The sequence below is a fragment of the Etheostoma cragini genome, chromosome 4, assembly GCF_013103735.1.
Source record: "Etheostoma cragini isolate CJK2018 chromosome 4, CSU_Ecrag_1.0, whole genome shotgun sequence".
Classification (NCBI taxonomy): Eukaryota; Metazoa; Chordata; class Actinopteri; order Perciformes; family Percidae; genus Etheostoma; species Etheostoma cragini.
In genome coordinates this window covers 4782763-4806054 of record NC_048410.1, presented here as the reverse complement: position 1 = coordinate 4806054, position 23292 = coordinate 4782763, and the positions used below count along the sequence as shown (strand labels likewise).

Here is a 23292-nt window from a genome sequence, read left to right as displayed (position 1 = left end):
CTGGGGCTACCGTTGTTGCGGGTGGGTGGGCCTATAGGTATAAAACGATTATTAGATTATGAAATATGCCAATTCTGATATTTTCATATAGCCTACTCCAAACAGACAGGGCAACCTCACGCATTAACGTTAACTTACCGTTTTTAAGTGATATGCCATATTTGTAGTTGAGCAAGCTGTTGCATGCAAATTTTGCATTCGACTTTTTCCCTTATCCATTTTTGTAATATGCTGCCACACTGCTGATGTCTTCGACATGGTAGAGGAGGTCTTACTGTAAATGAAACACTCCCAATTAAATAAATATTCAGCAAAACACTAAACCAAGGCTTTCTAGTTCTTTCTTCAATCTGTCCCCAGTGGGCTGGGCTAATCCAAAAAAGAGAAAACAAAGGGGGTGTTCTGAAGACAGACTGTTAACTGTGAAAAAGGGATGCTCTGAAAACAACCCCATTAGCAATTAGTGCTTTCCACCCTTAGACCGTATCGGTCTATGCTTCCACCTGATGAAATTAACACGGCAAAAAATCGACCAATCAGAATTTTGGTCAAGCCAGAAGGTATCGACCAATAAATCGACCAGTCGACTGGGAGATTACAGCCCTAGTTACCACTAACTCTTATGCAGAGAACCCTCTTCCCACCTAGTGCGAAGTACAAAAAGTAAGAAGTACAAGTGTAAAGTGGGACACTACAATGTGTTATTACCAAGTAATGTTGCATCTGTTGTGGTTTGATGGGCCTGGGTTTACCATATTATGCTTTTAAAATATATATTTTTTGCATAAAGCGAGCCCATTTGTCCGCTCAAATGTTGATCAGAGCATTCAAAACTTTAAAAATATCCCTTTTTTTAAACTACATTTAGAACAAACCTGTGATTAATATGTGAATAATTGAGTTAATTATTGACAATCATGCGATTAATTGTGATTTCAACATTTTAGAAACTATTGACAGCCCTAATAGCATAACATTAAGGTAATGCTAAGACATTCAACTTCTGTTCTTCTCAGATAAACACATAAAGACATTGCAACTCAATAAATTGACTAAATCCGTGGAAGCGCTGGGTTTCCCTGCAACAAGACGGTTCCATCTATGGGTAATGGGAGACAGCGGCACCTGAAAGGTGTTACTTTTGTCCAGTTTATTCTCCACGTTTTCAGTGCTTTTGATGCTACTTCTGATTAGCTAGCTACATGCAACGTGCACATCTACTGTAGTAGGTGACTAAGTGATGACCGACTGATGACTTTGCGCGGGTGTTGTGGATGTGACCGGGGTTAATAAAGGTGCATCACAGACTGGCTGAGACAAGCTTGATGTTATTACATAATATAGTTTAGCCTGTAATGTCGTGATGTATCTTCAATCACTCCCACTTTTAACTATGTAGCACACTTGTATTGACCCAATTTAGTCACTTACACATTATACAAATTAGTTTTCAAACGCATATCTTTTGCTATTTTTACGCCCGGCGTCCACACTACAATGGGGTTTCAAAGTCCCTAAATGCAGACGTTTTGTTTTTGTTTGAAAATCGAGTTCAACTTTAGACTAGACACGGAGAAACAGACGCCTTTAGAAACAATGACGCCAGGGCTGTCCTCAACTGAAGAAATTTTTAGTTGACACTAAGTTAACACTTATATGATTTTGTCAAATAGGGTTAAGTTGATTTAATCAACAGCGCTGTGCGCTTTGAGAGGTGGTTAAGACTAAAAAAGCACAATATAAATTGAGTTAATTAACCATCTGTAAAACTGAGTTCCTACACCACTAATCCTTTGATCCTCTCCGTTACTAGGAACAATGCGGACCCGTGACAACTTTATTTCATGCACTAATTGGTAAAAGGAAGTGTAAAGAATCCTAAATGTTAGAATGGTTTTTTTTTTAAAGGTTGGTGTGGCATCAATGTATTGTAGTAAAGTAGTAGACTCGAAATAATTAGTCAACTAGGCATTTGACAGAAAATTACCCAATAACAAAATTGATAATCTATATTGATATTTTTCCCTTTCTAGTTATGATAAATCACGACTTGCCTGCTGCAGTGATTTCCAGAATGTATAAATAAAATGATTAAACTGAATTATTATTATTATTATTATAGATACCACCAAATTATATTATATATAATAATTATTATATTATGGTGTATATATTATACCACCAAGTTTTCTATAATCTGTATTTTGAGCCTTTAGTTTTTTCCCCATTTATTTTTAGAATTCCATTTACGATCCAGCGCTTGTGCGAGCTGCTCACAGAACCCAAGAGGAACTACACAGGAACAGATAAGTTTCTTCGGGGGGTGGAGAAGGTATGTGCCAAGCAGCGTGGCTGTTTTATTTTGGTTTGTTTTTCTCTCAAGTTGTTAACCTATTGCCAAGCTGTTGTCACTCATTTGGGAATTCTTGTTTTCCTCTAGAATGTAATGGTGGTCAGCTGTGTTCACCCAACCTCAGAGTAAGTGTCTTGTTCAAATGAGACACATCTTTAGAATAAAAGGAAACTTAATATGAAGTTTGGGGTATTATATTTTCCAACACTTACGTTTTTTTTCTTAACTTGCCTGTGCAGGAAAAATGGATGCAGTGCTGTCCACAGAATGAATGGAGTGATGCTTCCTGGGAACACATCTGCTTTTACGGAGAGGTTGTTTTGGGGCCAGATGTAGTCCTTGATCCTAAAATTGACATACATTTGAATTTCAACAGATAATAACAGATGTGCTTTTTCTCTTTTATGGATGTCTTTTCATTAGGAAAGTGAACGGTCCTGGAACTCCCCGGCCGCTGAACCGACCGAAGGTGTCTCTGGCCAACTCCCTAGCAGCTAACGGTCTGCCAGACAGCACAGACGACAAAGACCTCAACACAGAGCAAGAAGGCGACAAGGACTCCAGGTATGTCAGAAGCTAGAACGCACCAGAAAATCTTATTATTCGTGGTCAACGTAAACTCACTAGAATCCCATTTGTATCTCCTGATTAATTAATAATCTTTTTGTTTGTCAGTGAGGTTTCAGCGTCGGGAGGCTCCCTGGGGAGCTCGTTGAAGAACAAACACCCAGAAGATGCAGAAGAGGACATGGAAGCTGAGCAGCAGGAAGTGAAGAGACTTAAGTTCAGCAAGGATGAGGAGGAAGATGATGATGATGAGGAGGATGAAGAGGAAGAGCAGGAGGCGGACACTATGAGGCCTTTACATGCCACCTGCCTTTCAAAAGAGGCAGAAGCCATGGTCCAGGAAGAAGAGGAAGAGGAGAAGGTCGGTTACAGCAAGGAGAACGAAGCCTCCAGCAGTGCTGCTGCTGCTGAGGACCAAGGTAGGCTTGGTGGTATTTTAACAGGACCCTGTCTATGTTCCCACATTTCTAAGATGTTTTTGGAAAATCAAGCCCCGTGTATCCACGTTTCCTGTATCACTTTTGATCCCCCTTTCTCCCAATTTGGGGTTAGGTTCAACCTAACTTAATTAAAGTTGATGCCTGCAACACGTTCCAAAAAAGTTGGGGAATGCTAAAAAACACCTGTTTGAAACATTCCACAGGTGAAGAGGTTAATTGGAAACAGGTGAGTGTTGTGATTGGGTTTAAAGGGAGCAGGATGAATAGGGCCAATTCACTACTTTGTAATGATGTCAATCTTCTTCTATAGTACAATCAAATTACATTTGGTATTTTTTAATATTCAAATATTTAATGCAGCCTGTTAAATAATATGTTCTACACCACTTAGGCTTATGCATTGTCAATGCTACTATGAGCATGTGGTTGTTGTTCTGTCCACTAGAGGGGACGTATCACATTAGCCTGGCCTTGAAGGGACCTGCACGCAACTTTGTTCACATTCATTTTCCACCACGAGCACACGCCGACAAAAACAAATAAACAGAGAACTCTGTAATGAAATCTTTAACGAGTGTAGTGAAGCAGCATTTTCGTAAAGGCTGACTGTGCTCGGTTAGCTCAATTACATCATGTTAGAAAGCACAGCTGATATGAATTAGCCATAAAGTAGGTAAGTAACAATTTAAGCATTAAGCCAAACGGTGCTGTCACTATTTTAGTGATTTTAGAAGATTTGGGTAATTTCCTTCCGAAGAGGGCTAAAACATACTGTGGTGTTTTTTAATGTCTTTTTCACCACAGAACCCACGAGCAGCACGCAGGCCGAGGTGTGCTCGGCCTCTGGTCCAGAGGCCGAGCAGGCTGAGCGGGAGGTGCCCTGCGGGTCCCAGGAGGAGGGCAGTGACATGGATCAATCAGAGCAGCAGGCACCTGCAGGTGTCTTGGAGAGCCCCGAGACCAGCAGGGATAGCGAGGAGAGCAACAGTGACCCAGTCAGCAGCAGCAGCAGTAGCAGTGGTAGCAGCTGTAGCATAGAGGAGAGTGCGGAAGCGGCCAGAGAAGACGTAGCTCTCGCTCCCTCCAGCAGTACGACCGAACCCCCTACAGAGGGCGACATGGAAAGCGCGATCTTGAACACTGCGTCCACTGAGGAGCCCATGGAGCAGGACTAGATTGAAGGCCCCCCTGCAGCCATGTGTGACCATAAACCAGCTTATCCTTGAATCCAGCTTGACTGTGACTGGGAATGAAAACTGCACCTCGTACGCAAGACGAACCCTCGTCCCGCTTTTGGACACTCCTCCAAAATGGCTACCTGGCATTGATGTGGGCATATACATTTTCATTTGAAGATTCTTTTCTTTTTCTTTTTTTTTTTTTTTTTTTTTTTTTTAAACTGGAATATTTTATTGAGCTTCTTATCCTCTTGTTTTTAAGTTGCCGTTTAAAAAGGTTCGTTTCAGCAGCCTTGAGTTTCTTAGCTGGATTCTTTTTTGGTGTTCAGTGGGCTTGTTGGATGCTGGTGTGGTCTGGTTCTTTTCTTATACCACTCACTCCAACCATGTGGACATTGTGACAGGATTGGTAGTCTATGTTTTGTACCCTTAAAGCCCAGCGCACCCCACCACCAGGGTCAGAACAGAGCCGTCGAACCACTGTTTACTTATGAAATAGTTTTTCAGGATATGAGCTACCACCACCATTTATGTACAAATATTCTTTAGTCAAGCACTGACCTGAAGGTAACACCCCACCACCACCACTATATTGTTACTCCACCAAGTTCCACCAGGCTGTTGAGAACATGCATTGTTTTAAAATGTATTTCTCCATCCTTATGAGATGGTAGACTTTCTTTCTTTTTTTTCTTCATTGTGTCCTTATACTATTTTAACCATATTTTTTGCAATGATACACTACCAATCCCACTAACAATACAAATTACATGCTACCTTGTTGAGGTGTCTTCTGTAAAATGATATATTTTGGATGCATAAAACCACCATAATTTATATGATCATTTCAATTCAATTAGTTATTTTGGAGTATGTTTCTGTTTTGTCTGCCAGTTGTAAAACCAGCTGTAAGTACAAAGATGACTTGTGCTTTCTTTGTATCGTGGTGTCACCATGTTGTTTTACTGACCGATATCCAGAGCAGTTTCTGGTTCCAGTTCTACACCTGTTTCTGCAGCTGTACTTTTTGATATTTAGAATTTTAAATTTCTGTAAAGTAGATTTTTGTAGATTGTAATACAGTATGTGTTCACTGCCTTTGTGAAACCATATATAATTGTATAATTTCTGTGTATACTCTGAATGCTTTTGCTTTCAGTGCGGTATTCAGAAACAGCAATAAATGTTAACATTTTTATGTGTGGTGGTCTTTCTTACTTTCACAGTGCATCTCGTTTATTCCGTGCATCGACAGGGGCAGTTTGCTGGCTCACTGAAATAGGACAATTAAAGAGCAGAATTGTTAATGTCATCATGAGACCTGTGCTTTTCTTGTTACTACTTAAAATGTTGGAGTTAAAATCATTTACATTACTTTCAACGTGTTGGAACTGTCCTCTGGTTTTGGTGCTATCTATTGTCTCAACTACATGAAACTGCAACTTCAGAGCACCACTGCCAATTAATAAATCTTAAAGCAAAGTGTATTTAACAAAAAATGTAATACTTGTTTTGTTTTCCAGAGCTTTTGCTCAAGCTTTCTCACCATCTTTACAGGTGTTAGTAGCTCTTCTATATGCTTTCTTTACCTTGTGCATTGTGGGACAGTAGTGTACATCAACCACTCAAAAATCAGGTCTTATGTAGTACGCATACTGACTCGGAGTATACTTAGTGTGACCACCACCCTGGTTAGTCTGTTATGTAGTGTGGAATTGGCCCACCGCAGAATACTAATATGTACTTGTTAATGGCACCATAGCTGTATTATTGTCTGATTAGTTGGCTGTGAGGTATCTGGGTTCTGAGCAGCAGAAAAGGATGTTTTGCGCAGACATTTCGATTTGTCACAGCTGGAAAAGCATGAACTATGGCTCCAATCTATTTCATGTATGCCAGATTGCAAAAAACATGACAATAAACTAATAATGAAATGCAGCGAATATTATTTATACTATATACAATGATGTTTACACGTGTGTTTCACGAGTTATTTTGCTATCTTAACCCAATTTGGTTCTCATCTGCTTTGATTTCCATAAACTTTTTTCCCTGGGTATCAAATGTGCCACAAAACATTTGTATGTATTTAGTTAGGATTTTCATTCAGGAGCATCACCGAGTTTTCAGATGGCAAATGTAACGTGACATGAAAATGATGAAGGTGATCGTTAGTCAACACAAGATGTGTTTGGTAGGCGTCTATAGAGACCCACCATCTGTTGAAGGGTCGGGTCAACATCCCATTCAATACACAGATGTGCGACCCCTTCCCCATTAAATAAATTCCCAATATCGTCTGTCACTGCCGTCTTTTGACTGCTGAAATTTGCACAGGCTCTCCAAGGAAATAAGAAGTGGACTGCATCAGTCCATGCCATACTGTTTTAACGATGGTTTTTAAAGTCTTGTCTCCAGGGAAACAAATACCAGGTCATGAGGGATATTAAAAGCAGCTCGACACCGAAAGGTTTTTAATCTGACCCTAGTTGTATGAATGGCAGATGATTTGGATAGAGGAGGATGGTTGGTGGCTTGGAGGTTTCACAGGCTTTTTAAAAACCTGCCCATATGGGTTGTGGACTTATCACACCTGTGTCCCAGTTTATAAATATGTAGTTACACCTTACTTTATATGAGAATTCTGCCCTTGCAGATTTTGCTTTGCAAATTCTATCTTTACAGCCTTCTGTGTCTGCAGCCGTGGGAACCAGGACTCTATTAGCAGGGGGATAATATTTTAGAAAAGTAAATACGCCAGCCGGCTGGTTGTCAGGTCCGCAAAGAGAAAAGCTACCTCTGGCTTTTCAAAAAAGCAAAAAATCGAATTAAATTGAAAATGAAAGCAAACACACTGCAGGGCTATTTCTTGAAAATGCAGCAGCATCACTTTTCTATGCATTCCAAAAGAATTCACAGAAATAAATATTATAGATGTTAAATGTTCAATCTCTATAAATTGGCTGTTGGTAGGTACAGTATGCGCATATAATTATAATGGTGATAGCGGCGGTGAGAAAAATGAAGGCTTTGATCAAATTAGTCAGTAAAATAACTATGAAATTGAACATTTCCTCATTTCACTTCTGACACCGTGAGCACCCTCATGAACCCCTGGGGGCCTCTGGACTACACTTAAAACCCACTGGGCCGCCGTGCGTAGTTAAAGTTGAGTTTCATGCTTCACAGCCCGCCTCAAGAGAGGAACTTTTAAATGGATCTGTGGTCAGTAGTCGTGCATAGCAAATCAAACTAGTTGTCTCGAGTCATCATGTTAAAGGAAAGAACTTCCGTGTTAGACCAACTTGGTGACATTGGACACATTGGAAAGTCATTATAATATATATACATATATATACGTATATATGTATGTATATCCTACAAGAAGGGATCAGACCAAGGTGAAAGGTCATTTTGTCTGTATTTCCTCTATAAAATGTGTCTTTTTATTTTATTTTATGAAAGGGTTTTTACACATTTGTATTTTTAGTCTGCTGCTGTGATTGCTGGAAGTCATTATAACACAGGAGTTTATCTTTTAGTTGAAGTGCATCAGTTGAGAGATTTGAAGTGGTTGAACAGGCTTTAAGGTTCATGAAGGTGCTACATCTGGTCATGTCCTCTCGGGGTCAGACACCACCGCACGCAGTCTCCATGTCATCCAATAGAGGGTACTGTTTAGTTTCCAAGCCAGACCAAACACGCCTCGCCTGCCCTGAAATCAGAATGCACAGCGAGTCCTCCTGCTGCTCATGAATGCCGGCTGTGACACATTCAGTATGACTCCTTATACACTACCTTGAATCGCCTGGAAAAGCACACAGAGACATCATGACCTCCTTCGGCTCCAGCCAATGCAGTCTGCCAGATGAACCCTCGCTTGGCTAATTTTATTTCTCCTGGAGTGCACGCTGCCTGTGAATGCTTGTGAATGAATATGAAATGACATAACCATTTTTTTCTTGCTTTGTTGTCCACATGCCAGTTAGAGTGTTAGTTTCTGTGGCTGCTTGGCTGAACCTGTGACACATTTATCACGCCTCTTCAAAAACCGCAGACATCCACTCCCACGTGTCTCATTTCAAACGCTTTGATCAGAATGATCTAGAATATGCTGCTTGTAAATAGTAGCTTCTTACCTTGTAGTGAGGACCCAGTCACATTGGTGATTTTCTCTACATTGTCTAATAGGTTTGTTAGTGTCCTCCGTTGGATATTTTTGACCCTTTTAGGGAGGCTCAAGCCCTAAATTTTACCGCAGCCTCCCTAAAAATTCTAATAATAATACAAAATAAATAAATGAATACATAAAATTTAGCGCATCAAGTTAGAGATTGAGAATGAGTTTTGGCCATTCGAAGGTAATGGAGAGTCTCTATCTAATCTGTCAGAAGAGGAGCAGGAGTGTGGTTGTGAAGTTTAATGTTGGTCGTCCCCAGAGAAGAAGAAGTTGGTCATTTCATGGCGCAGATTAGAACCCAAATTGAAACAAAAGCAACTAAAATTGCTGAAGATTAGAACATTATGTCAAATTGGTTGTTATTACTTTGACTTATAAAGTGTCAGCTTTAGTTCCATCATAGTGTTAATAGTGTAAGAAACGCTACCGCTGTAATTCTTAGACATGGCTCATATGGGTTGGACTTGTCCAAAGTTAAGAGACCTTTGGCTGTTGTTGTTGTACTTTGAGAGGGTTAACACCCCCCCCCCCCCCATAATATAAGGCCCTAACAGCTCTGCCCAATATACACAGTTGCGTTGTCTGATACCTGATGTAAGCTTTACACAAAGTGGGAATTGCTTCCACTTGAACCTCATCCCCCCTTATAATCTGTTTTTTTTTTGCATTTATTTTGTTGGTAATGGCAGTATGTGGGTTGTGTGGGTGGGATATGATTGATTTTCAAAAAAGAAAACAGAAACTGAAAGGCACTGTACCTAAATAAATGGATCTGAATTGACTTATCTTTCTTGAATAAATAAACGTTAGCTGTCATTGTGGTTTAGTAGCTAGCTTAGAGATTATTGGCTAATGAAATTACTGATTTAGCAGGGTGGTGGGGGGGTTGTTTACTCTTTTGCGAGGTACTGTATCCATGTTACATTCTCATTAGGGGCTGAGCCCCCCTAAAGGTCTGATCCTAGAATCGCCCCTGGTGTTGAATATTTGGCACACAAGCAGATCTAGGATCAAGTGGGGGTTGGTGTCAATGCCAAGTGACATTATTTGGCACACAGCAGGGTCAAACATTCTGAACTACTCTGATAAAATGGCAAACACCAGCAGTGGGTGGGATGCCTTTCAGAGTTTTGGCAGACTAGAAAAGTCTTGGGGGTAGGAAACATATATTCTTTAAGACTACCAATCAGACCTAAAAATAGAGGCAGCAGGAAGCCTCCACCACTGGAGGCCTCCAGACAGACTTCACTAGCGGCGCTCAAGCAAAGTGGGGACGATGAGAAATACAATTTATTGATCTGAAATGGTCAGTGGAAAAAAGGTAGAGATTCAATTATTTTGACAACCAGGCTCCAGTGGGTTTGAGAAGTTGGATTTGAACGAGGCTCAGTGTGGGGGTGGCCAGCTCAGCGGGCACTAGCCTCAGGTGGATGCTGCTTGAATTTACACTTCTCTGTCAAAATGGCATCATCACACAGAAGGAGAAAAGGTAAGTGGAAGACTTCTTTGATTTAGCCTGTCCATTTGTGCCATTGCCTCTTGGCGTCTACTTTCAAATCGGCTTCACGTCCTGTCAACAATGCCAAGTTTGGAAATTCTAAGACATCACACATTACATAAAGTGTATGGTTGGCAATAAAATGCTGGCTGTCAGTGGTCAGTGGTAAAAGATATGTGAGCAAAGGAGCAAGTGTGAGTTTGACTCATACAAGACCTTGTGTTTCTGTGTTTTTTCTCACAGACACATGAAAATTCTATACAGTAAATAGGAAACAGGCAAGCGAAACACATCAATCTGGCACAGTACTCCAGCATTTTTTTTTTTAAGATTTCTTTTGGGCATTTATTAGATCGGACAGCTGAAGACATGAATGTGGAAAGAGGAGGGCAACATGCAGCAAAGGACTGCAGCTTGGAACTAAACCCGCAGTCACTGTGGTAAAGACTGAGCTTTTTGTACATGAGGCAGATGCTCAACCAGGTGAACTACCAGGGCCACCCAACCGGAAGGCCTGGGCCAGATGACCTCATATTCCTCATCATATTTGATGAGCTGGTCCGAGAGGTAGTGTGGATCTATAGACATGTGGGGTTCACAGGCTAGACGTAAATATTGCAGTCAATGGTGCAAACTACACGGAAGCCAATGCAGATATCTAAGGAGTTGAAATGCAGTGGAATCAGCTCTGTCTTGTGAGGACTCTGGCTGTGTTGCCGCATTTTGGATTTAGCTGTAATCGGCCCCAACTAACTAAATCTAACTAACTAGAAAGAAATTAAGTTTTTGTGTATCTGCCATGACAATAAGTGTCTGTCATTCAGTCAGTCTACCACTTTGGTCCACACTAAAATATCTCAACAACTATTGGATGGATTGTCATCAAGATACCCACAGGATGAATCCTAAAGATGAGAGATTCTGTGACTTTTCCTGTAGTGGCCACTTTCTATGATGTTATTGGAGGAATTTGTGTGCCAGACTTTCAGTTGTCTTTAATGCATTCAACTAGGTAAATGATGGTAGGTTTCCCCCTTTTTGTCAAAGTGTTTCGTACTGCCTCATCTCAACAAACCCACCGCCAGCACACATACAATTGCAGCATCAATGTCTCAATGTTTTCTATGTTTTTGATGCTTAAGCAGTGACACAATTTACATTTTATTTGTTGCTAAAATATCCCTCTGAAATAAAACATGTAGTCATTAGGTTATGGCTTTCCTGCAAGTTTACTACACTCTAATGAAGTACAATAATTGACTGTACTCACCATGTTGGAGGCACAGGGCCTGTCTGTTTTTTTCTAGCCTCTCTGTCTAATGGCACTGAAGGGTCTTGTTTAAAGCAGCCCCATGCTTTTAGAGGCCTTCTTCACAGATGCGACATGCTTTTTGCGCCGGGTTGTAAAAAGTGTGAATGGGAGACTAATAAAGGTGCAATTACAGCTATTGAGTGTGTATGTGGTGATACCGCTGTTGCAGGATAGTGTGTCTGTGCATCCTGCAGCTGAGGAGGCAGGTTGTTTGGATGCTTTATTATGATGATAATGGCTTGTTAGGCCACACGGGAGAGGCACACATGAGAGTCTCTGTCTGAGCTGCTAGTACATGTCCAAGCAAACACTGTCATATTCTAATTTCAGGTCTGTGCTTCAAGTAGTCTGACAGCAAAGACATAAATATACGAGAAAGTGACCGGGCTGGTTACTTGGACTCTTTACACTGAATACAATTAGAGTTTATTTATTTGAACCCCACAAAAGCAGCTAAATGAAATGGCCTCTTTTAAGATGGACACTTTAGCTGTATTGATTGGACTTTCAGATAGAAGAACATAAAGTTGAAATGTAGCTTTTGAGAACATGCGATGGATGGTTGAGAGCTGGTGCTGTGCGAGGCCAGAGGAACTGAGTGCCATGAGCACAACGACAACAGAGCCTTTGTCACATTAAGAACTGCTTGTTGTATTCTAAATCAATAGGCAGGAAGTAAGAGTTACTAACGGAGCCTGCCACACAGCCAAAAGGCTCAAGAGACCAGCATGAATTGAATTACTAGAGACACGTCATTGCACATACATTATAATTGAACAAGCAAGTGGGAGATAGTAAATATTAAAAGGTTGACATCTAAATTGTCATCGAGCGCTCCAAAATATGTGAACTTCAGCCTTACCTCATGGTCTCCAGGGATATTTATAATTGCTAATGGTAAATAAAAGCCACACTGAACTTCACCCACACACATGCACCCATGTACATACATTTTGTATTGTGACCACAAATACACACACACTGCCTTTTAGGCTCACATGCACACATTTCTGTCTGTTAACTTAGTGCTTCCACTGTACGGATTTTAGAGAATATTTTTCTTTCCTTTTTTTATCAAATGCACTGATGTATTTGTCATAAACAGACCAGTTTGAGCAAGTTTCTTTTCAGCAACTGAAAATGATGTCTCAGTGAAGTCTTTCAATTACGGCTTGCAGCACGCTGAGATTCTAATTCCTTCCTCCAGTGGTTCTCAAAGTGGAGCCCTTGGCGGGGTTCTTTTTTCATCATTTAATTTAGCATATTACTTTGTTAACTTGTAGAACTCTCAGAGGAGCAGACTGAAAGTTAACTGCCAATATAAGATTAACAAAAATGTTTGACATGGTCCGATGAATCATCTGGGGCTTTGAAAGGTCAAATGTTATATGTTTTTTAAACCTAATCTTGGGCTAAGAACCCAACCGGCACATTTCCTTTTAGACTTTTTTCCTTCCTCCTGAACTTATGCATTCCCCCATAATAAATTAATTTGATGAAACACTGCAGTAAATGTTGAAAAACCTGATCTCACAGAAATATATGAAATGACCTTCTTCTTAACACCACGTTCTCACGAACCACACAAAGTTGTGGTTTCCTGTGCCGAGTTATGTGGAGGAACCATTTCTTGGCTTAATACGAGCTCCCGCTCCAAGTAGGTATCAATCCCTTTATCTAACTCTCAGAAAGAAACCCATATTTACCAAAATTTCGAAAAACATTTTGATCCCATTGGATATGTTATGTAAAGGAAATGTTCTCAGCAAACTCTTATCACAATTTGCCAGTTAGTGAAGAATGTCTTTATCTTGAAGGTAGTTTGCCTGAAGTTATAACTGTATGAATGCTTTTTGAATGACTAAAAGAGGTTTCATGATCTGGGGAGCAAGACTTCAAGTGTCCATTGCAAACAATGGGCAGGACTGGTAGTGGAGACTTAGTGGTCTCATGTCTTCGCCATTAGGCCCCCATTGGGAATCTTTACTAGAATAAGCAACATTAACGTCCTTTTGTCGGGTTTTAATAAGGACTCACTAATAAGTGCTTCTCAGACAGTAAAAAAGCTCTGATATGTCATTTGGACACTTGGACATTGAACTTCATGTATTTTTAGTGACTTTCCAAAACAAAACAGTCCAAGAAGTCACACTCATGCTGGCTCCCAAAGCTTTGATCATTGCACATTGTCTGTGTACAATCTCTGTTATCAAGACTCCAATCTGCTCATTTGTGGGTGGCTGTAGATTTTAGCCTGTCCTGGCCAAGGCTGTCTGTACCTAACACTTAATGATGTTGCTGTTATCAAGCACCACACTCTGCTGAGTCTCTTTGAACAAGAGCACAAATGCGCTCTGCACAATGGTCTGCACTTTGGATCCAGTGTCAGTTGTGGTGAAACAGAATAATGACAGTATGTATTTCCTTTTCCTTCTCTTCTTCTCTCCTTCCTTGCTGAATTGCCGCCATCCTGCTGACTGAAGCCTATAATTTGGAATGTGCATAATGGATAAATTAGCTGTCATCCAATAAATCTGTGGAAAGGGAGGCATAGGGGTTCATGAGATCCGACCCAGGAAACTGGGCTGTAAGAATAGTTAAGCAGAGAGGGACGAGCTGTGGGAGGACGGACAGTTGTGAGTTATGGCTTCGCTGGGCCATAAACAACACACAAGCGAATGGATCTTTGAAGCTAACCATGCAAGGGTCAAATAAGTAGTTAGAGACATTTGTGTGTCTTTGGCATTCAAAGAGTTGGCTCGTATTTTTGCATTCATGGTAGAAAAAATGTGAGAAGGTGGGAGAAAAAAGTTTTCAAATGAAGTTAGAAAACGTTCAAATCAACATAAAGAAACTTCAAGTGTGCATTATCTCCTGTACAATATTTCATACAAAAACATGTTAGTTTTTGTTGAGTGAAGAAAGAATATATCTGAATTTGTTTGTGTAAAGGTTACACGACAACACCTAATTTGCGTGTTTTCCAGTTCATGAGTAAAAAGTCTTCTTCATAGAGAGAAAAGCTAGCCGTTGAACAGGTATTTATTGTTCTCTAATCTGCACCCCAATTTTAATACAGTTCAAAAGGCATTTTGGAATAAGAACATTCAGAATAACTTTATAAACATCTATTACCTAAGTCCAAAATCTCTTTACCGATTCACAGTCACACAATAATGCGTAAAGGTACCACTCTTTCCACAGCCATGCCAGCACAGTTCTGATGCATTTGGATCCATTTTTTAAATTTGTTTTTAACTTTTGTGGTGTAATATAAGCTCTAAGTACTTCATTTGCATAACTTTATACCTTACAAACTGGGACATCAAACACAACTGAGAACATGGTGACTGTAGAGATGAACACAATTCAAATGAGTTGTAGTGTATATATGTATATATATAATATACATAATATAATATATAAATAATTCAAAGCATTTTACGTGGTCGAATCATGACAAATTTCTTTTATTTGTTTACACTTATTTTTACAGGCACTCTTACAGTTTTGAAAATTTGCAAATTTATGTATTTGTCAATCAAAGCTAACACACAATATTTTTTTGACAAGTCAGGTTCCTGCATGTTGTCCAGGCTCATGTCTCCTGCAGATAAACATGTTCCTGTGTTCTTCTTCTGCCATTAATCATAATAATGTCTCTGTGTTGTCCCATCTTGTACTTGTGATAAATCAGAATAGCTAGTGGGGTTTTATTATTCATTATATGTATGTCATATAGTTAGTTATCTTTGGAAATTTGCTCATCTATCTCAGCTGTCACATTTGATTTCACAGTGAACGGGTTGCTTATGAAAATGCTGTAAAATACAATAACGATGTCACTTCTTAAAGACAATCACACGCTCGTATTTCAATTTTGCTAAATTTTACAATATTGCAAGCAGCATGATGGATGAAGTCTGTCAAAATACAGACACAGGTTCTTTACAGAGTTGTGCATACGTACACACGGCGTGCACTACCACAGCCTACAGCTCACTGAAATGAAAATTCCAGGGTTTATTATTTAGTTTTTTAGGACCTTTGAAAACCACATGTGAGCTGATGTTATATTCCACAGTACATCACAAGGTTTTTATTGTATTTTTTATTCACCTCAAGTTAGAAAGTAGAATACTGCAATATTTACATTTTTCATGCTGAGCTCCAGTTTTGCATCAGCAGTATTATTCTGGCTGCAGCTTCACGTTTTGTAACTAAAAAGCTCCGAGGACATGCCTCCACATCTAAGTACAATGTTTTTGACTGATGTTCAGACATGAGTGAAGAGAGTGTGAATATGTGGTTCAGCATTACTTTCTGTTTATCCAGCAGCTTGCTCTCTTTAATCCCAGATGTGAGATGTGCTAACACGGTCTCAACACCTGCTGAACTTGCTGGAGTTATGTGGTGCCTCCGAGGTTTATCGCACCAAATAAAGAGAAGAAAAACAAAAAAGTGGTTATTTTAATTCAGGTCATGCAAAAATCAGACAGTCAATCAGACTGTCAGCTGTCTAAATAAATACTGTGATGGCCGTCTTCTTGTAAATATGACAATGTGAGAGACGATGTCTGGGCTTGTCCAGCAGGTTTCTCAGTCCAAGCAGTGATGCAGGATCAGAATCAGCAGAGTCGCCTCCTTATCACTTAATGGATGAGTACACTGGAATGTCGCCTTGTTTTCCGAGCTGGCATTTTAACTGATGAGTCCTGCTCTCCAGCCCAAACACAGGACTGTCAAACGCGTAGGGAAACGAACATCTTTATCCCAAAGATAATAAAAAATACATGGGGGTAGTAAAGCCAAGAATGTGATTGACTAATCTCCCAGCTTTGTGTGGTGGTGGTGGGGGGAATTGGGGGGCATCCCAGAATTGATTGCTAGGGCTTTTTGTTTGCCTTGCATGCCATATTGTTATCTCCTATTAAAGGAGTATGTACAGAGACTTGTTACCAGACATAAATCACTTGGCTTGGGTTCGGTCAGGCTTTAAGGGGGAGTAATCAATTATACTCTACCAGGCATAAAGGAAGAGGCTGAGCTTGCACCCTGGGCTGCTCTCATTATCATAATCATACCCCTTAAGTGATACAGGGTAAAAAACAATGGAGACGAGATGAATGCGTGAACTAACAGCTTTGCCAAATGATGCAGACTGAACAGAGTGCCTTAGATTTCCTACGTAACACAATTAAGAATTACAGACCTTTAGCATAAAATATATTTGATTTCAAGTAATTAAACGGAAGATTAAACGGGAGTCAGTGACCATGACAGTACGACCTGTTTCCTCTGACATATTATGTCAACAACAACCTGATAATAATAAATCCCTCCCAATCAAGCTTTATGTCAAAACATATGTATGACTTACAGTATGAGCAGTACTACTACTAAGGCATTGTCATACAAAGTGTGTAGTTATTCTTATAGTTTTTGACATGCAGATTGACACACATTTGGGACATCTCATTTGAATGGAATTTCGACCATTTCTTTTTGAAACTCTGTCACAGTTTTTCAAGGTGACAGGCTAAATTGCTGAAGTTCCCCTTTAAATAGTACGCTCATAATCGCGGTACTATCAGGTTCCAACAGTAAAAACAGCATTACTTGATATTGTGGCTATTAAGAGCATCTGGACAAGAGCATCTGGGCAGGCAGCGGTTGGCAGGCAACCGCTCTACCGCTGAGCGGTAGAGCGGTTGCCTGCCAATCGGAAGGTTGGTGGTTCAATCCCTGCCCCTGCAGTCATTGTCGAAGTGTCCTTGGGCAAGACACTGAACCCCGAGTTGCCCCCGGTGCTGCGCATCGGAGTATGAATGTGTGTGAATGTTTATCTGATGAGCAGGTGGCACCTTGTACGGCAGCCCCGGCCACAGTGTATGAATGTGTGTGAATGGTGAATGTTTCCTGTAGATGTAAAAGCGCTTTGAGCAGTTGTTAAGACTGGAAAAGCGCTATATAAATACAGCACATTTACATTTACATTTACAAGCTGAAAACACAACTTTGATATATTATGACCTTACAAAGTTGATGTGGCTATCATGAAAATCTTTAATCGATGCAAACCAACGAGCTGAATGCCACTTAAATGCTTAGTAGAGCTGAGAAAAACTGAGTCAGATGGTAGTTGTATGCAGCTGTGTCACATTGCACACAGTTAATTAACCCATTGTTAATATAAAGATATTATTAATAAAGTGCAGCTTTTAGCTCAACCAGGCCATTACCCTAATTTGAAATAATACGTTACAATTAGGAAAAGACACAGGTCAAACTCCTAAGTGCTGAACTTGCAAATGCACTTGATGAAGAGCATAAAAAACAATGTTGCACTTATTGTTGTTGCCTCATTACAAACAAAACAAAAGGTGTGTTTGATGGAGGTTAGATGACAAAAGTGTCTCAGCACCCGCACAGAGTCTGGGCTGCCTTTGTCCTCAGTAATGAGGCACTGAACTGCTAATTGAAGGATCATATGGAACTGAGGGTGCGAGGTCCCTCTAACAGATGGTGGGAGTCTTGAGTCAGATAAATAAACCTCTAGCCCAGCAAGGAGGCATCGCCATGTGAGGGAGCCTCATGCCAGCATCACAGACAACTTGGTTCCAACATCGGATATTCATTTTGAACTGACGGACGACTTTGTCAAATTAATAAAAGCTGAATTACGGCAGCCGCAACTGCAAAATCCAAACTAAAGAAAGACATTTTTTGTTGTTTGGCCTTCAGCCATCAGATGTGGACAGCAGGGATCTCTGCTGATTGGTCTGTTTGGTGTTGATGCTAGTCTGACATGCTGTTGCCCTACTTGGGGTCTGACATGAAAGACAGACACAGCCAATCACTTCTCTTTGCCTCAGGATTCATGCTGTCATTACTACAAGTTGGCAAGCGTCTGATGCTGTGATTTCATTAAGAATGCATATCCTATATTTAAAAATGTATTAAGCAAAACAACAAAAGGGGGCGTTTTATTACCCTGTGTAAAACTCTATAGTGGTAATGTTAAACAAGCAGCAGAAAGAACAGAAAGAAAAGCCACTTCTGTGTTAACATTATTTTTCAAACCTAAGAGATATCCTTGTGGGTCTTCTCTCACACATTCTGATGGATTATTGAAGTCTTCCCACTGTAGGCTACTGCTTTATAAAACTGGATGGAAAGACGTTTTGTGGTGTTTTACATTATGTACAATCTTCCTGTATGCATCCTCACCCATTCATACAGGCAATAAGAAATAATAGACATTGATGATATGACACAAGGAGTACAGGAACACCTTTCCTAGCCTGATGTGGTCTGATACTGCTCCATTGGGCTGTGAATATGGGGTGTGTTTCAACCGAACCAGGAAGGACAATGCCTCTGCACTCAATTGGATAGACCTACAACCAATCAGAGCAACGGAGTATGTGACGTACTGTTGAGCGACACATAGTTGTCTACAGAGCTCAACTGCTTGCACACTGGAAATGAATGTGCTGTCGATATCTTCTATAACAGACGCAATGGCACAATCCACCATAGATGAATCAAGAGAACCTGGACATCTCAATTCTCCAGCAGCAGCCATCTTTGTTGTAAACAAATTCAACCCAAGTGCTCTTTGGTGATGCGGTTGATTCGTATGATTGTATTAAGCCCGCCGTGACAATTTGATTGGTCCGACCAGCTCTGGTTTGAGCATGGTTGCTCCACAACGGATCAAGTGCAGAACGAACTTCCCGACCTAAAATATTATGGGCATCCGGGCTACACATTTCCAGTTAGAAGATTAAAGTATTATTCCAGAGCAATTTCACTTTGAAGTCCCTAAAGTTGCAAAGAGAGTCCCGCACACTGTCTTACTTGCACAGATAATTGAAACGTTGCCAGCTATTAAAGTATTTCTATTAAAAATCTTTGCATGTTAGACAGTGTGCGGCAGTTTCTTTGCAATGTCCCTCTCCATCGCACCCGTCTCATGTTAAGACGTGCAAAGCATGTTTCTGTTCTCGACCTTGAAGAGCCTACACACCCGTTGTCCACCCACACGGGTGTGTCTACCTATTTGCCTGATCAGACCTCTTCTGCAGCGTGTGTGCATACAGAATGTGCTTGATTGACATCTCTCTGAGAGAGAGAAGTTACATCTTTATCAGTTGTAAAAGGCTCGTGCAGTTTGGTGATCTCATGTAATTCCAGCAAAGTTAGCCAACACAAGTGAAGACATCTGCACATGAAAGTATTTCTCCTTGACAAAAACGTTTTAGATTCCCTCGGCGCAAGTCCAACTAGCCTCTATATAAAATACACTTTGTGACATTGTGTGCAGGGTTTACTCAGATTCTTTCTTCCCTTGTTTGGCCATATTTTGATGATACCACAAACTCTTACAAAATGACAAATTCCAACAACATTTGAAAGCTCATCATATATAAAACAATAATTTATTATTTCTCTCATCATACAAGACATCAAATTGTGTGGCTAAGTAAGGATTTATTACGCTGTTTCTTCTTTCCAATACATGAAACCCTAAGAAAAGCAAAAGTGACTACAATGTGTGCTTTAACAAACTGACATTTCAATTTCAATGTGAGGAACATCTTTGTCTAAAGATACGTACTTACACAATGATATCATGTTATGATGTCCATTACATTATGAAACGGATGGTACAACGCTGGTGTTATTTACTTTGGGAAATCAGCCCCGTTAGAGAGAAGTTAAAACCAAAAAAAAAGTGGATTTGTTACAAAAAGTTATTATTTTTTTTAATTTACAAGAGACCTTTTGAAAAGGATTACGTGTTCTACCTTGCAGGAAAATAGCATTGTTTCCATAAAAGCACTAAGTATGCATAACAGTAAAATACTCATAAGAGATATATAGTAAGAACAAAATAATGCAAAATAGTGTAAATGCTGGCTGTTTATGTATGGCACATAGTCTTTACACACTTTACAAACCCTCTGAAAAAGTCACACATTGTGTGTGTGTTTCCAAAAATATTTAAATGGGCAAGCACAAAAGGTAGAAAAGGTTATTGAAAGAATATGGAAAAAAAAAGGTTTTCAAAATTGTCATCATAGCCATGTCCCATTCATGTCAAGTTCAACCATCATTATAAAGGCCTTCTCGTCACCACAGTGGTGGAAAATGTTCGTCCAGGAAGGGCTTTCCTTATTTTCTATTTACAAAATGTTGCCACATTGAACGAGGCAGGAATATTTACCCCTACTGGTAGTGTCCTATGTACAGTCCATCACGCTCCAGTCCGTCCTCCTCCGGGTGATCTGCCACCTGAACTCAGACCAGGACTTAGACTGTGGTCACAGACAGCAGTGAGTTGTAAACCCTTGTGCCATCTGGTGACTTGGTACCATGGGTCAGCAGTTCCTGGATGGTCATCCAGTTGTCAAATATTTTCTTACTTCTCTTTTTCATCATCTTTTTGTGGCTGAGTTCGATGATGTTGGGCTCCTTTTTGTCCTCTGGGCCGGGCTGCTCCTTCAGACAATCGGCCCGGCTCTGCTTCATGAACTCGCGGCGCTGCCTCTGCTCTTTGGCGCGGACTGCGTGCTGCTTCCTCTCCTCCTTGCTCCAGTAGCGGCCCATCTTCAGCTCGCTTATGGCGTCATCATCTGTGGTCATACCGCTGCGCTCCTCGTGAATGCGCAGGGCGCGCTCCCTCAGCAGCTTGTCCCGGACAGGCCGCTTGGTGATGTAGCGTGTGCCGTCGCTGCGGATCTTCACCTTCCACTCCATCTTAGGCTCCAGGTAACTGGGGCTGATGGCATCACGGCACATGCTGACCAGACTCATCTGGCTCTGGGCGTACTCCACGGCGGATTTCTGCTGGATCAGCTGCATGTAGCTCTGGTAGTGCTGGGCGTGAGCCGGGATGTGGGCATGCTTGTACGGTGAATGTGGCTGGGAAAAGCTCCGCCCGGACTTACTGGACTCTCCCGACTTCCTCTCCTTGCTCTCTGCTTGCAAGGCTCCATCGGGATCCTTGGAGGAGCCTCTGCTCCGACTGGGGCCACAGGCTTCCTGGACGGGGGACAGGAGAGGTTTGAGGGTTTTGCCATTGGAGCTGGCGGAGCTGGACGCACCAGCCGGACCCTGATTCTCTGCTCCTCGGCGGAGCGAGTTGTCTGGAGACAGCTCCAACGTGAGAGGGGTGCTGCGGCAGCTCTCGCCAGTGTTGTAGGCACTGGAGCTGTCCTTGTCCGATTTCTCCGGCAGCTCCGTGATGTCTGAGAGCTCGTGGCGACGTGCGTCAATGCTGGTATTGTAGTTGCGGAAGCCACTGTTGTGGAGCATCCAGGACTCGCGACACTGCTCCCTCAGCTGTTGCATCTTGTGAGCGCGGACGATGTTCAAGCACTCCAGCTCGATGGTGCGCAGCTCCTCGTTGAGCAACTCCAGCTCTTTGTCAACACACTCTTGGTCCTGACCTCCAGCCCCACCACCCTGGTAGTATAGACCCTGGGCTCCACCGCTCTGCATCTGGCACTTCAGTTCCAGGAGTTCTCTAAAGCGCTCGCACTCATCCACCGGGATGCCCAGGAAGTCAGTGTCAGTGTAGTCGGCGGAGATGAACGACTCGCTGCTGAAGGGCAGGTCGGTGCTGCCGAGGGTGTCCTGGCTGTAGGTGAGCTTTCTGCAGCTGCCCAGCGTGTTGGTGGTGTGGTCGTCCCCGAGGTTCTCTTGCTCCGAGCTCTCGTCGTTTCGTGTACTCTCGTCTGTGCGGCCCACCCCGCTGTCCTTCTCGTGGTGGTTGGACAGCAACGTGGCTGTGTCTGTGGTGCCTCCATCCTCCTCGTGCTTCTTCTGTAAAAATCAGACAACATGACAACTCAGAAACATTGGCACATCATGCAAGTGTGTAAAACACATTTTATTTTACTGTAATTATTAGTTATTAGACTTGGATTACAAAAATCTTGTAAACCAAACATACAACACACATATATCCAGGTGTAAATTGACTGTTTTTGCAAATATAATTTAACTCCTTTAAAACCTGCTTCTAAAAATCCTTCTTTATTAACAACTACTCAGGACACCTTTTAATTTAAAATGGAGCTATAACAAAGGCTCCATATGCCTCCAGTTGGGAAATGTAGGTACATTTCCTCAAGTACAGTATTTTTATTTGAGTTGCCACTTTCTCCTTCTACTCCACTACATTTCAGAAAGAAATATTGCACTTCACTATATTAATCTGACAGCTTTAGTTATTAGTTTTTCACAAATTAAGAGTTTTGCACCCAAATTGCATGTAGTTTATAAAATATGATGTTTTATTACACATACTACCCCAAAATACATGCTTATAAGTACAGCTGAAATTATATGTATATATAAATGTATGGTACACTATGTTTACCAAAACACTGCAAAACATATCCCAAAATCACATAATTATTCCAAAACACTAACATCTGTTCTCTTCCAACAGGAACATTCAGTCAGTCATAGCCCAATGTAAAAACACTAATATTAGGTGGAATTACAGAAAGTGTATTATTTTATGTGACAGCTCTGCCCTCATACAATAGACAACAGTATACTGCTTTGATCATATATTGTATTTTACACTGCAGTTTCTCGTGAAGCCTCTCCACGTTTTTGTTTTGTACTTACTGTATACTACTATACTGTATGTCTCAGCTTTGGCCAGGTTTGAGTTAACAAACAAGGAATTTGACTTTGGATACAGTAATTTTTGCTCTCAAAGTACGACACTCACTTACTACAT

General features: G+C 41.0%; 2 protein-coding genes and 1 long non-coding RNA gene across 5 annotated transcripts in view; 2 read left to right on the top strand and 1 right to left on the bottom strand.

The window, feature by feature from the left end:
- The window catches only part of ppp4r2b (protein phosphatase 4, regulatory subunit 2b), an 8231-nt gene extending 2495 nt beyond the window's left edge, over positions 1-5736 (top strand). Inside the window, exons 4-9 of the mRNA XM_034870071.1 lie at positions 2239-2332; positions 2441-2478; positions 2593-2667; positions 2777-2917; positions 3029-3339; positions 4165-5736. Of these exons, the coding sequence (XP_034725962.1) occupies positions 2239-2332; positions 2441-2478; positions 2593-2667; positions 2777-2917; positions 3029-3339; positions 4165-4535 (1030 nt within the window). The 3' untranslated portion in view covers positions 4536-5736. The remainder of the gene's footprint in view (positions 1-2238; positions 2333-2440; positions 2479-2592; positions 2668-2776; positions 2918-3028; positions 3340-4164) is intronic.
- A 9161-nt stretch (positions 5737-14897) lies between these two features.
- The window catches only part of LOC117943517, a 17600-nt gene continuing 9205 nt past the window's right edge, over positions 14898-23292 (top strand). Inside the window, exons 1-2 of the long non-coding RNA XR_004656371.1 lie at positions 14898-14921; positions 16120-16122. This is a non-coding gene — a long non-coding RNA (uncharacterized LOC117943517). The remainder of the gene's footprint in view (positions 14922-16119; positions 16123-23292) is intronic.
- pdzrn3b (PDZ domain containing RING finger 3b) overlaps positions 19951-23292 on the bottom strand; it is a 92358-nt gene continuing 89016 nt past the window's right edge. For all 3 annotated transcript variants that reach the window (XM_034869680.1, XM_034869679.1, XM_034869681.1), the window contains one exon: positions 19951-22361. In XM_034869680.1, coding sequence (XP_034725571.1) covers positions 20847-22361 — 1515 coding nt within the window. In that variant the 3' untranslated portion in view covers positions 19951-20846. The remainder of the gene's footprint in view (positions 22362-23292) is intronic.